The sequence below is a fragment of the Lethenteron reissneri genome, chromosome 44 (genome assembly GCF_015708825.2).
Source record: "Lethenteron reissneri isolate LAM-NWPU_2019-01 chromosome 44, ASM1570882v1, whole genome shotgun sequence".
In the NCBI taxonomy this organism is placed as follows: Eukaryota; Metazoa; Chordata; class Hyperoartia; order Petromyzontiformes; family Petromyzontidae; genus Lethenteron; species Lethenteron reissneri.
The window spans coordinates 1,737,504-1,751,465 of NC_083822.1; the positions used below are offsets into that span (position 1 = coordinate 1,737,504).

The 13,962-nt window shown below is 49.6% G+C and overlaps 1 protein-coding gene across 1 annotated transcript in view; it reads left to right on the plus strand.

Moving 5' to 3' along the window:
• The window catches only part of LOC133353672 (von Willebrand factor A domain-containing protein 3A-like), a 135,894-nt gene that overhangs the window by 97,161 nt on the left and 24,771 nt on the right, over positions 1 to 13,962 (plus strand). The window contains 5 exon segments of the mRNA XM_061570102.1: positions 6 to 230; positions 1,929 to 2,052; positions 3,745 to 3,888; positions 12,078 to 12,175; positions 13,112 to 13,264. Of these exon segments, the coding sequence (XP_061426086.1) occupies positions 6 to 230; positions 1,929 to 2,052; positions 3,745 to 3,888; positions 12,078 to 12,175; positions 13,112 to 13,264 (744 nt within the window).

The window sequence follows — 13,962 nt, forward strand, 5'->3', positions numbered from 1 at the left end:
TCCAGTGCGGTCAACTCATAAAGAGCCTCAAGCAGCGTGCAGGCCGCCCCCTCTCGGACGAGGAGGGGGAGCAGGAGGAGAGATCGGCAGCTGAGAGAGAAACCGACACAGGGGCAGGTGTGGAGAGAGTGGCGGCTATAGAGGACAAGAAGATGCTGGCCCTCAGGGAGCAGCGCAGCCCTGCCCGGCTCTTGCAGCCAAGGCCCACGGCTCTCTCTCTTGCCAGGGCGGTACGTTCCTCGCACTGAACACGCCAGCTTGTTACGCACTCACATTACTGGTTTCCCCAACCCACGTTGAATGCTTAGTCTGCCAGACTTGACTGTGTCATCTCATTGACACACACTGCAGGTCAAAACAACACACTCGCTCACCCACTCACCACACTGCAGGTCACAACTCACCCAGCCACTCACCACACTGCAGGTCACAACAACTCACCCACTCACCACACTGCAGGTCACAACTCACCCAGCCACTCACCACACTGCAGGTCACAAAAATTCACCCATCCCCCACACTGCAGGTCACAAGAACTCACCCACTCACCATACTGCAGGTCACAACAACTCACCCACTCACCATACTGCAGGTCACAACAACTCACCCACTCGCCGACTCACACAAATGGAAAACTCTCCAGTGTGCGACTGCGGTCATCCAGAACAGACCGTACAACGTATAACGACGCAATGTCCCAATCCACAAATACGAAGGAGACATCACAGTGATACCACTACTCCAATGCTACTGATGCAGTTATCTGGCTTGACCACCTGAATGTAAAATTGTAGTCCTTGGCTCTGCATCTAACATTAGCAGCCGTACAAAACAAGAAGAAAATGCATGGTGAGGATGTTTTATGGTGGTATTTTCCAGTGTCTTTCCATTTTTACTCTGAAAACTGGTGTAAAGGAAGCTTCTTTGAGCATGCGCATCAGGCCTCCGAGTCATCACATGGGGCTGCACGAATCACTGTGTAGATGACACACCACTCTTAATTGAGGCCAGACCACAGCACGGTCTCTTCGTGTGCAATGCTCCCGTCTGGTGTGATGTTATCTCCCACTCCTGGTATGCAGGAGGTCAATTAAGCGAAGGGCATCACAGCCTTTCCTAATATACACAGTGGGTGGGAGCTAGAGCAGGAATACACGATAGACGAGTTACTCACGGGTGCTGGTGTTGACTACCTCGCTTGGTATGCATGAGGTCGTGGGTTCGATCCCAACCCTGACTCTTGCTGTATATTTGAAGTTTGCGTGTCTCTCTTCCCATGGTCACGTGGATTTTTTTCTCCGGGCCCTCCGATTTTTTCCTCCGCATTTGGAAATATGCATTGATATTACTTAGATTATTTTGCTGCTATAAATGTCCAAAAGATGGGCCACTTTGTTGAGCTATCATTTGTGGCGAAGTTGCTTCTGAAAAAATAAGTTAATACCTCAGTGGGCTTTTCCTGGTCGGATGGGGATGGTTTAGTTTGTATTTGTATGTGTTTGGGTGATTTGTTTACCTTTCTTGTACTTTGCACGACTGCTATTTTATGTATTGTTTGTTGTTGTGACGTTGACTCCGTGCCCCTGACTGGATATCTGTGAAAAAAGAGCTTTATAGCTCGTCGGATTCCTCCTCCTGCAGTACATAAATAAATATTCCGATTCTGATATTATCCACTTGCATTGGAAACGGACACACGTTTTTCAACAGTTCAACAATCGTGATGGCGTACAATTGGACTCTCCAGTTGCGCACATTGTGCTGCGTTAGCGATGGGGGGCTTTTTCTTTGACGGAGGACATTTTATCACGAATACGTCTCTTGGCGAATGGCATTACAGTACCGTCAGAATACAATCACCTTCAGACCAACTTCTTTAAATGCGGGGCCTCGAGCGAGAGACGTCACAACCTGGCTGCCGTGTGCAGGCTGCGCGGGACGGTGGCGCTGGAGTTGGTGCTGGAGGTGGCGCTGGCAGGGAGGAGCCTGGCTCTGGAGGCCCCCTCGTGGGGGCGTGGCGGCCAGCAAGCGCCCGCGCTGTCATCCCGGCACGTGCGTCACGCCACACACCACTGCTGCTGGCGCTCACCTTCACCACGACAAGCACTGCACTGCTACTCTCACAACCACACACACCGCACTGATACCACCACAAGCACCACACTGATACCATCACCACCACAAACACCGCACTGCTGCTGATACTCTCACCACCGTGGCACCCCTCTTCGGACATGTCTGGTCGACGCGTCAAGAGCAGAACGAGTACCCTCGAGTTCGCTCTCGTGGGGGCTCTTCTACAAGCGGCGGCATCAGTGTGCACTTGCAGGCGGGTGGTACTTTCATCTTGCACGTGTAGATCACATCCACGGTCAATATCCCGGGACTGCTGTGAAGTGTGGCTTTTAAAGCGAGGGCCGGGAGGCAGCGCTGAGGCTAGGCCAGCAACATGGAAGGAACCCCTTCACATGAATGTGGAATTTGCATCACTGCTGACCAGAGGTGTGGACTCGAGTCATGTGACTTGGACTCGAGTCAGACTCGAGTCATGAATTTGATGACTTCAGACTCGACTTGGACTTGCATAACAATGACTTTGTCCCACCTCTGAGATGTGGACTCGAGTCATGTGACTTGGACTCGAGTCAGACTCGAGTCATGAATTTGATGACTTCAGACTCGACTTGGACTTGCATAACAATGACTTTGTCCCACCTCTGCTGCTGACAAAGCATTCTCTGGGGTGACACTGGTGGTGAGACTAGGCCATAAAGAAGGCTGTCTCTGGTGTAGGCCAATCAATTTCAAAGACAATTCCTATATTATCAGAGCGTTATTCTAGAATTATCAGAGCGTGTTTGTTTGCATGTTCACCACAAGTACGTGTGGTTAATGAAGACTTGATTCCTTGCAAAAGCTTTCTATTTGGTGTTTGAACATAATAACGCCTATTTTTTTCCCAGAAAGGGTAAATTCTAGTCTTATTTTTCATACTATAGCATTTGCAGTTGACCTGGGAACTGTCCAGTGCCGATTTGAGTGTGGGATTTTTAACAATGCCAATCTGTTTGTAGGCATGCAATGCTATCCATTGCATTTGCCAAGCTGCTTTAATGGCTATGCACGTGCGTGTGGTGCGGGAGTGTAGTAGTTAGCACGCTGTGCTATGAACCCGGCGATCCGAGTTAGATTCCCGCTCACGGCCAACACCGGTGACGATTATCTGAACCGGTCCTGGGCCTCCTCCCCTAGGTCGACTCAGCCTCAAATGAGTACTTGGTGCGGTGTGTAAACATCGGCACTGGCGTGGTGCTGGCCACCCACCGCTCTCATGTGCTATGTTGGCCTCCATAGGTGCTTGCGAACAGCACTTACCCCAACAGTCTGTTAAGGCTACAACAGAGGATATTTGTCTGTGTCTTGTTGTTGTGTGGGGATAAGTGTGTGTGTGGGGAGCAATGACACTGGTTTGCAGACTTCACCACCAACCCGGAAACCCGAGACCGATTCCCGCTCATGGCCAACATCGGTGACGGTTATCTGAACCCGGGCCTCCTCTAGGTTGACTCGGCCTAAACTTAGTTCCTGGTGCAGTGCGTAAACATTGCCACTGGGGAGACAAAGGCGGCCAGGCGTGATGCTGGCCACCCACCACCTCGTGTGCCGTGCCGGTCTTCATAGGTGCTGCTCCACAACAGTCTGTCAAGCCTATTACGGGGGGCGGATCTCTTTGTGTGTGTTTAGGCCCCCCAGAGTGCCCACCCAGAAAAGGGGCCTCTGCCGATAGACCCAGGAGGAGGAGGAGGGGATCAGGAGAAGGAGGTGGTAGACGCTTCTGTGGCTCCACTTCCCACAGTGCATTCTACACAGACGATGGAAACCACGTAGGTGAGTGCCGGCACCGGGGGGGGGGGGGGGGGGGGGTGTGCTGAGCCGAATGGCCGAGTGGTATTAACACTGGCTCGCGTCCACGTCCGGCCTCCTTGCTACGCCTCGTCTCGGTCGAAACTCCACCTGCCGTTACTCACGGCGTTCGTCATCCGCGCGCACATCCCCTGATATTTCAGTCATTTGTAACAGCCGAAGTGGTCAGAGCAAAATCTAAGAAAGTAAATCGTAAACTTAGTCGTCATTTGCGAAGGTCATCATGTACATAACCCTTTTTGGCCAACTGCTGTATATAAATGATAACATGCACAGCAGCAAAAGGCAGCAAGAATACCACCAGCTATTCTATTTTTTTATGAAATCTTTTTTTTTTATTACCAAGGCCCCACTGATCTATGTAGCACTTTTTCAGAAGCGACCTGGCTATCACAAATGATGACTCAACGAAGTGGCTTATCACGTGAAATTTATAGCAGCCCAAAAACTGTTAAACGCGTGTTTCTAAATGTGGAGGGAAAACCCGGAGGGCCAGGAGAAAAATCCACATGATCAAATGCACGAACTCCTGTATACCAGACAAGGGAGTTAACATCTAGCCACCGCAGTGCCCCCATACATAATTTGCATGTCAAGATGATGTCACCATTTTTTGTCAGCACGGTTTTGTCAGAGCCACGAGCTCAGGGTGTGAGATTGTTTTTGCCGTGGGCAGCAAAGGGCTTGAGATACGCTGATGCTGGCGGCGTGTGGTCTGGGACTGTTGTTACTGTTGTTTAAACTGCCTTTTGCAAGCGTGGGAATTGATGTACTCATGCAATTTGAAGTGATATAGTTTCCTACTTTTTCTTGATTTATTTAATGGGCACCACTGTGATGAGATGTTATTTTTACGCTGAAAACTGATTTAAGAGGAGCTTCTGCGAGCATGGTGCTCCACGGGTCAATGTGCAGGTGACAGACGCTACTCTTAATTGAGGCCAGCCCACAACACGGTCTCTGTGTATACAATGCTCCCATCTGGTGTGATGTTATCTCCCTCGCCTGGTATGCAGGAGGTCAATTAAGCGAATGGCATCACAGCCTTTCTTAATATACACAGTGGGTGGGAGCTAGAGCAGAATACACGATAGAGGAATTACTCATGGGTGCTGGAGTGGCCAAATGTTAACTACCTCGCCTGGTATGCAGGAGGTCGTGGGTTCAATCCTAACCTTGACTCCTGCTGTATATTTGGAGTTTGCGTGTCTCTCTCCCCATGGTCGCATATATTTTTTTCTCCGGGTCCTCCGGTTTTTCACTCCACATTTAGAATGATGCATCTAGATTATTTAAATGAGTTTGCTGCTGTAAATTTCCACATGATGAGCCACTTTGTTGAGCTATCATTTGTGGCCAGGTCGCTTCTGAAAAATATGCTAATAGATCAGTGGGCTTTAGCTGAAAAAATCGTTTAGTTCTATTTATATATTTTTAAAAGTCATTTGTTTACTTTTACTATACTTTGCATTCCTATCGTGTTTTTGCATTTGTAAAGTCGTGCTTCGTGATGCCCTGTGGTATTGTAGACTCAGACGGAGACCAGGGTCGAATATTCAGGGCTGCTTGTCATTTATTCACGCCAACATCCGCACTCTTAGTTCCGTCACGGGTACTCACGACTCCCTGTCTCTTAGCCCTCTCTCCCGACTCCCTCGACCTTCGTCCAGGCTACCTCGTACCCTTCCACCCGTATCCTCCTTTGTCTCTCGGCCCAGGAGCCTTTCTACCTGCTACCTGGCTCCTCGCTCTCTGCTGGCTCTCCTTTGTCTCTGACTCATCTCCCCTTCTGTCCAGGTTCCCCTTTCAGCCCCTTAGCCCGGGCTCCTCTCGTTTACCTGGCTCTCCTCCTTCTACCTGGCTCCCCCCTCTAGCAGACGTCTCACTCTTTCTACTTGCCCTCCTCTCTCGCCCTTCTGGCACTCCCCTTTTTGCTTGGCCCCCTTCCCGCGGTTACCCCTCGTTGGGTCACCGCAGTACTCCTCTACACATTGTTTGTTTTTGTAACGTTCTTACCCCATGCCCCTACTGGACATCCGTGAAAAATAACTGCATAGCTCATCAGATTCCTCCAGTATAAATAAATATTCTATTCTGATTCTGTCAGTTTAACATGTAAGCTTTCCCGACCAATATTATCCATAATCGAGTTTTTTTGGGTTAGATTTCGTAAATATAAATGTGTCATTAAACCCGCCACCATCCGATAGCCAATTAGTAAGGTTTATCAAATAAACAACACCGGTGGTGTGTTGGAGAGTAAACCCACAACATTTGTGTCGGGCGGTGGTGGGTTTAGCGATAACCCAAAAAACCTCTATGAAAGGATTGGATTGTGTGTGTGATTGTGTTTGTGTGTGTGATTGTGTGTGTAATTGTGTGAGTGTGTTTGTGAGTGTGTGTGTGATTGGGATTGTGTGTGTGTGATTGTGTGTGATTGTGTGTGTGATTGTGAGTGTGATTGGTGCCAGACGGTAACGCTGTGGTGAGCAGTGCCATGGGGGGAAGGCCAATTTCGATTGGCCATTCCCCTCATGGCATTTGTAGCCACCACAATGGCCAAAGGGGGATCTGGACTGGTGCGAGGGGCTAGTATCCCCTCCACCTTCAATTAATTACCACTAAACCATAAAAACAATATCCAACAAAGCTTGTGCCGGAGGCCCCCGGGGGACAGGCGTCTATGACGGCTCCTGGCCAAACCCCATTTGGCGGAGCCAGGAGATTGAATGCTTCCCCTCGGGGTTCCTCCAGAAACAGCAAAAATCCACTGCGGGTGGCCACGTGGAATGTTCGAACGCTCACTGCGGAGGAGAGGCTGCCACTCTTCTGTTGGGAGCTGAACCGGTACCACCTGGATCTCTGTGGAATTCAGGAGGTCCGGTGGACCGGCTCTGGCTCCTGCCACCATGAGGGGTGGGCAGTTCTCTACTCGGGGCAGGAGACTGCCAAACAACAGGGGGTGGCTCTTCTTCTCAACAATAGAATGAAAGGGGCGTGGGAGTGTGGCGGTGAGGTGTGGGATACTGTAAGCCCCAGGCTACGTTGGGCTCGCCTTCCCATCAACCAGAGGCGAGGAGTGGTGGTCGTGGTTACTAATACCCTCACTGAAGATAAACATCAGTGGAGAGATGCAGGCAAGGCCAATGAGTCAGATGCCTTCTATCACCTCCTGTCACAGGTGCTAGCTAAAGTGGCCCCTCGGGATAGAGTCATCCTGTTGGGTTACTTTAATTTCCGAGTTGGTAATGATGCTGGCACCTGGTCTGGAGTGATTGAAAGGCATGGGTCATATCAGCTCAATAACAACAGTAGGAGGCTGCTCGACTTTTGTGCTGTTCCGGCATCAGCGCATTCACACAACATCATGGATGCATGCCGGGTCCAAGCAAGAACATCTGCTGGACTATATAGTGATGGGAACAACAGATGCAGGCCCATGTCCTTGACACGAGGACCTACCATAGAGCTGATCTGCCCAATGACCATCGACTTGTCATCTGTAAGATGCGCCTGCCATTCTTCCACTCGGGTGGTGGGTGTACACCCTGGACCCCATTCAAACCCATAATGGCCTGGTCTCAGCTAGCTGCTAAAAGTTGCAAGCGAGAATTTCATCATTGCTTGCGGCTAGGGTTGGCATCGTCCCCCACTCCTCCTGATGTCGAGGGGAAATGGGCGAGGTTTAGGACTGTGGCTCATGCAGCTGCAATGGCTGCCTTGGGTACATGGTCCAAACCTTCCCAGAGACCCTGGCTGACAGAGGAGGTGTTCAGGCTGGCTGAGAAAAAGCGACAGATCGACTCTCATCGTCTACAAATAACTATTTAATTCCATAAAAAAAGTAACTTGCAGTGCCACACCTATCACCATCATTAGGTGAAAGAACGGTGATCCAATCTCCAACCCCCAGGAACATGTTTGCAGATTTGCTGAGAATTTCTGTGAGATTTTGGGGAGGGGAAATCCCTCAGCCTGGAAAACATCATTGGGCAAAATGGGGACGACCCTGCTGAGGCTGCGGTGCCTCAAATATTGGAAGAAGTAGTCACCCTCTGTGAGTGACTGGCTGAGGTGCCATCTGCTGAGGAAGTACTGAAGGCGATCCAGAGTCTGAGACCAGGAAGGGAGGGTGGCGTTTGTGCACAGACTGCCCTACATTACATCATAATAACAGTCTGGACCACTGGGCAGGTTCTGCAGGATTGGAAGGATGCCCTGGTTGTCAGCTTCTTTAAGAAGGGAGACCACACAGACTGTAACAACTACAGGGATGTCTCACTCCTCAGTGTGCCGGCAAAGGTCCTGGCAAGGATTATTCAACATCGCCTTGCCAGGCACGCTGATGAGAGGCTTGTGGAGCCCCAATGTGGTTTCAGGAAAGGGCGGTCCTGCACAGATGCCATATGTTGTCTGTCTGCTACAGCAGAGCTGTAGGGAATTCCAACAAGACCTACATCTCTATTTTATTTATCATTAAGGACCTTCATAATGGTGAGCGGCCCGGGTAAAACTACGTGGCCGGGAGTCGGAGCCATTCCCTCTTCACCTGCGACAGGCATGTCCTCTGGCTCCCACATTATTTAACATCTATTTCGACCACGTAGTTCGTGAAGCCTTTGATGGATGTACCGGAGGAATTTCCATCTGGTACAGATACAATGGGAGGCTGATCGATGCGCAGGTGCAGTCAAGGGATGGCTCCCTATAGTTCAACCATGTTACGTATGCCGATGATCTAGTAATTGCTGCTTACTCAGAGGAGGAGTTGGAGGCGCTGCTGCTGAACCTGGAGCATGCAACTAAGTGGTGTGTTGTATATGCTGGATTATGAAATTTTGATAAAAATAATGAAAAGTAATAACATTTTAAAAAAATGCATAATTCGCATAAATTATGCTAATGTATGCATACATTATGATAATCATGGAGATACTCGTATTATTTTTGTGAATGCTTGCGATTATGTTAATGTGTGCAGTTATGATAACGAGGCTTAGTTTCGTTATCCAGAGTTGTATCAATCGGGATAAACGATTATCTCTGATTAAACATTTATTGATTATCTTAGTGTGTTTATGTTATGTTAGGTCTCCAAATTCATATCTCAACGCAGGTTACAGTTCTTATGAATAAGACAGCTTTGCATGGACTGAGAAAGAAGCACTCGAACACTTGGTGTTAAGCAATTTTAATTCTAAACAAACATATGACACTCTAATATGCAAAGGCAAAAGTATACGTCAATAGATTCATCGGCAAAATTATGCAATTAACGAAATAAATGGACTAAAACATTTCTATTTATGTAACCCGACGGCAGCAACTGCTTTGCACGATCAGTTGATATTGAACGTACCAACTTGAAATTGCAACCCTTTTCGAAACACAAAGATAACTTTTTGAAAGTCTTATTCGTGTGCGTGTTGTGTGTGCGTTGTCTCCTTGTAAAATTAATTATTATTTTTATAGCCGGGAGTTGTGTCATTAGCTTGCGAGGGGTGTGGTAGGGGTTATACCACCAACAGCCAGAGAGGTTCCCTCTCGCTTGGGCGTGGCCGCAGCGAGCCCGTCCTGCTTTCTCTCTCCACTGCTAGATTGAGCGGCGTTGGCACGATGTTCGCCATCGTGGTGCGCGATGATTCCGTTGTCGGATAGCGCGCAGCTCCTCCACCGCTGGATGACGAGTTGGCACGACGCTCGGTGACGCCGGGGTGTGCTGCTCGTGCGCTCTCTCTCTCTACTGCTAGATTAGTGGCGTCGGCACGACGCTCCTTGAGGAAACTTGGTTGCTTGGCGCTTGATGGCGCTCTCTCTCTCTCTTGGTGGCAGCTCCAGGCTTCTCCACTGCTGGATGATTGTTGAGTCGGCACGATGCTCGCCTTCGGCGGTGCCCAATAGCGCTCGCAGCTCATCCGCAGGTCGTCAGTGCTGACACTCTTTCTCCCTTAGCGTGCAGCTACCAGCTTCACGCGGGTACTCGCTGATGCCTCTCCCGCCCTCACTTCAGGGGTTTCGTTGGTTCAGGTTCTCTCACGAGAATGATAGCTGGAATTTCGTAAGCTTCACTTGCACTTAACCACACCTCGCCACTTCGTTCTGCGAGAAACGACACCGGCCATCGGTATCGGTGTTTGCTCCCTCACGACGCTCCGCCAGCCGGAGCACGGCTGAAACCCAGCCTCGACCCAGGCTGAACTCAGACTTCTGCCCTAACGACCCCTCGTCGTCCCATCTCTCCTCGAGGCACGACGCGCCCGAACTCAGCCTCCCTCGCAATGCTGCGTCGCAAGCCGAGTTGCAAGACTGAGCACGACTCGAACCAGACTGCACACAGACTTCTGTGCGTTTGTGTTTAAAACTCAAAAACGTGAACCCCTCCCCTCTGCGCATCTCTTGCGAGAGAAACAACAACAGAAAAACAGACGTCCCCCCGACCCCTCCTCGCGACCAGAGAGGTTCCCTCCACGGATTTATTGCGGGCCTGTTTTCGTGCCGAATCGTGGGAAGACAAAGGTGGCCGAGGAGATTTTGACGTTTGTTGTTGTCTATCTGTATTCAGGGATTGCACTGTTTTACTCGAGTTATATTTTAATATCCTGATGTTAAGTGTAACTAAGTTTCCACTTAAGCTTTCTTGACTGCTGGAATTCGTATTCTTTAGTTTTTAGTAAGGTCATGTAGATAGAAATATACAATACAAAATAATTTTTATGCGGTGAATACGAGTAAAATAAGGGAATTACTAATAAAAAGCCCCTATTGTAGGCTGCAGTCTTATACCGTTGGTTGATTATTTTTGTTAAGTTTCTACTTTTCGTTAAGGAAAACGTTAAAGAAAACGCGAGTTGCAACAGTTGTTTTTCTCTGCTCTGCACGTTATCCGTGCATCTCCAGACGTCTTGGGAAGGTTAGGCCATCGACCTTTTGTCCATCTGGGTATCTCTGACCTCTCTGTGCTCCGAAGTCTTGCCGTTTAATGGCCTTCCACTTTTTTTTTTGGTGTGGCATGCGAGGGTTAGCGGGTTGTTTTCATTATTTAATTTAAAAAATGTGGCCTAATTATTCTTAATATTAATTTTTGGAAATAGGGGCATAGATACAACAGGTAGGGTCTTACTATCAGCCCCACCAAAACTAAGCACCTGCCTGGGTATTTTGTACCATCAGGCACTCCAACCTCACATCTCCCAATTAGTGAGGGGGCAGTTGTGGAGAGAGTGGAACGTTTCCCCTATCTAGGCAGTGTGCTCATGACCGGCTCCAGTTTGACAGCAGAGGTCTCGCTCCGGATCAGTCGAGCGGCATTATCTTTTCATCAGTTGCGTAACGCTGTGTTGAAGCTACCTGGTCTGTCGCTCCTACACGAAGCTTCAGGTCTTCTCAGCCACAGTCATGCCCTCCCTCCCTTCTCTATGCTTGCGAAACGTGGACCCCCCTAATGGAACATCTTGCTGGTTAGCAACATTTAGGCTGGCCTGCCTATGATCCATCCTGGGTTTAACAAGGCTGGATTGTGTGAGAAGCTCATAAATCCTTGAAAGTCCCATTGGTGAACTCCTCCAGCAGTCAAGGCTGCATTGGCTGGGTCATGTAGCCCGCATGCCCAGCCACCGCATGCCTTAACAGCTTTTGTTCGGCCGGATAGAGGGGGCTAAATGGGCGTGGCACGAGCTAGAGAAGAGATGGAGTGATGTGGTACAGGAGGATGTGGAGCTAGTGGACTTGGCGATGACTGCGACCAGGGATGTCAAGATCGGCCTCTGGAGGAGGCTCGTGAAGGACGCTACTGGGCGGTTGGAGGCAGTTGCCCTCCAACAACAACAGAGAGCACAGAAGTAATACTCACAACAACTAGTGGAGCGCCGGTCGGCTAAAACTCAAAAAGTTGGCACAGTAGGGGGCACAGGTGGTGCATCGGCCAGTCATCCCAGCCATTCGACCCATGGTACCTGGGTCTGCCCCGTGACCTCCTGCCAGCGGGCGTTCGACACTTCACGTGGCCTCAACGTGCACATAGCTTGGTACAAGCGCCATGGTGACATCCCTGCCACTTAGTGGCGAATGGCGGTTGTTGTCGTTGTGATTGTGTGTGTGATTGTGTGTGTGATTGTGAGTGTGATTGTGTCCACGCGTGGCGGTGCCGGGAGCAGGCGTTGTGTACAAGAGCTACGCGCAGAACCGCAGTGTCAGGAAGGCCGTCCCGGACGTCACTCTCCCGCCAGGGGAGGACGCTCTCTCCTCCAGCCAGGTGAGAGCAGTGGACCCGCCCCCATGCTTCAAGAGCTGCAGAACATTTAAACAAAATCGTTGTCAGCACGCCCTCCCATCGTTGCAGGTATGGGTGGATACATTGTCAAAAAATAGCCGCTCTAGAACATTTGAGTGTGCAAAATTAACGGGCAGGGAGGAAGCTATTCACCAAACCCCGAATCCCTTCATGGCTTCTCTTCCAGTTGGGCATTGAATTATAATCAATGTTTATAATCAATGCCCAACTGATAATAATCAATGCCCGAATCGTTCATTCGGACATTTATCCACCCCTCCCCTTCACCCCCACCCCTTTCCTTCACCCGCCATACCCCTCCCCTTCACCCCCCCTACCCCTCCCCTTCACCCCACCACCCCTCTTCACCCCTCCTCTTCACCCCCACCCCTCCCCTTTATCCCCCACCCCTGCCCTTCACCCCCCCATACCCCTCCCCTTCCCACCCCAACCCCTCACCTGCACCCCCACCACCCCTCCCCTTTTTTCTACAAGTGAAATGCTACCGGAGATTTGCATTAACGAGCTTTATACTCCATTGGATTCCTCCACCATAAACACATTCTGATTCTGCTAACTTCAAAAAAAGATTGTATCAAAGAATGTCATTCACAAATGAGCAACAACCTGAAAAATATAGCCACAAATGTATATTTCTTTAAGTCATATGTACACATTACAATCTGGAGACACGAATAGCATATCTACATGCGCGTGTATACATTTGGAATACAGTAGGTGCTTTGTTACACTGTGCACTCCTGTGGCGTTTGAGATAAAACATTTTTTGTCAATTTCATTGGCGCTTCCAATCACATTCTGCACTCACCCTGTTATCTCTCACCCCTTTTGCTATCTGTCCTCGCTCTAATCTACGCCGTATACCCCCCCCCCCCCCCTACCGTAACCCCCATTCAGTGGCTCAAGAGGTTTGGTTTGAAGAAGCTACGTCTGGATGTGGAGAGGCTCATGTTGGGACCGGACTGCAACCACCGCCAGACTGTCGTGCGCTCCCTTCGCAAGAGCATCTCCGCCAAGTACTGCAGCATCTTCCCCAGTGTGCGCATCAATGTAAGAACCTGTGAACGGCTCCCTCCGTTGCCCTCCCCTACAGAGAGAGGGACAACAATTCCTCTATGGGCTTTGCCAAACAATCAACTACTATGGGCCTGAAAAAAGGCCCACTGAGCTATGTAGCTCTTTTTCAGAAGCGACCTGGCGATCACAAATGATAGCTTCAATGAAGTGGGCTTATCATCACCGTGTGGAAATTTATAGCAGCAGCCAAATATGCTAAATGCGTGACGTTTATTGTAAATGTGGAGGGAAAAACCGGAGGGCCCAGAGAAAAATCCACGTGACCATGGGGAGAGAGAGACACACACGCAAGCTCCAAATATACAGCAGGCATCAGGGTCGGGACCACACCCACGATAAGCGCCGTTTCAAGCAACAGCCCTTCGTCATTCCATGTAAATTAGAGGCAGCAGAGAGATTGAGTGGATAATAAGGGTTACACCAATTTGGTACCTGGTCTGGTCAGGGGCACCTCTAGGTAGGCTCAGCTTAAAGTTAATAGCAAGTGTGGTGGTATTAACATTGACAAACGAGGAGATGAAGGCCCATACCACCCCCGCATGTACAATCCGGGTCTTCATACGTGCTCTCGAACACCATTTGTCCCCTTTCTTAAGTCGGGTTTCATCAATAAATACACACATCGTTTCCATGACAGAATTAATAGAGGAAGATAAATGAATAATACAATG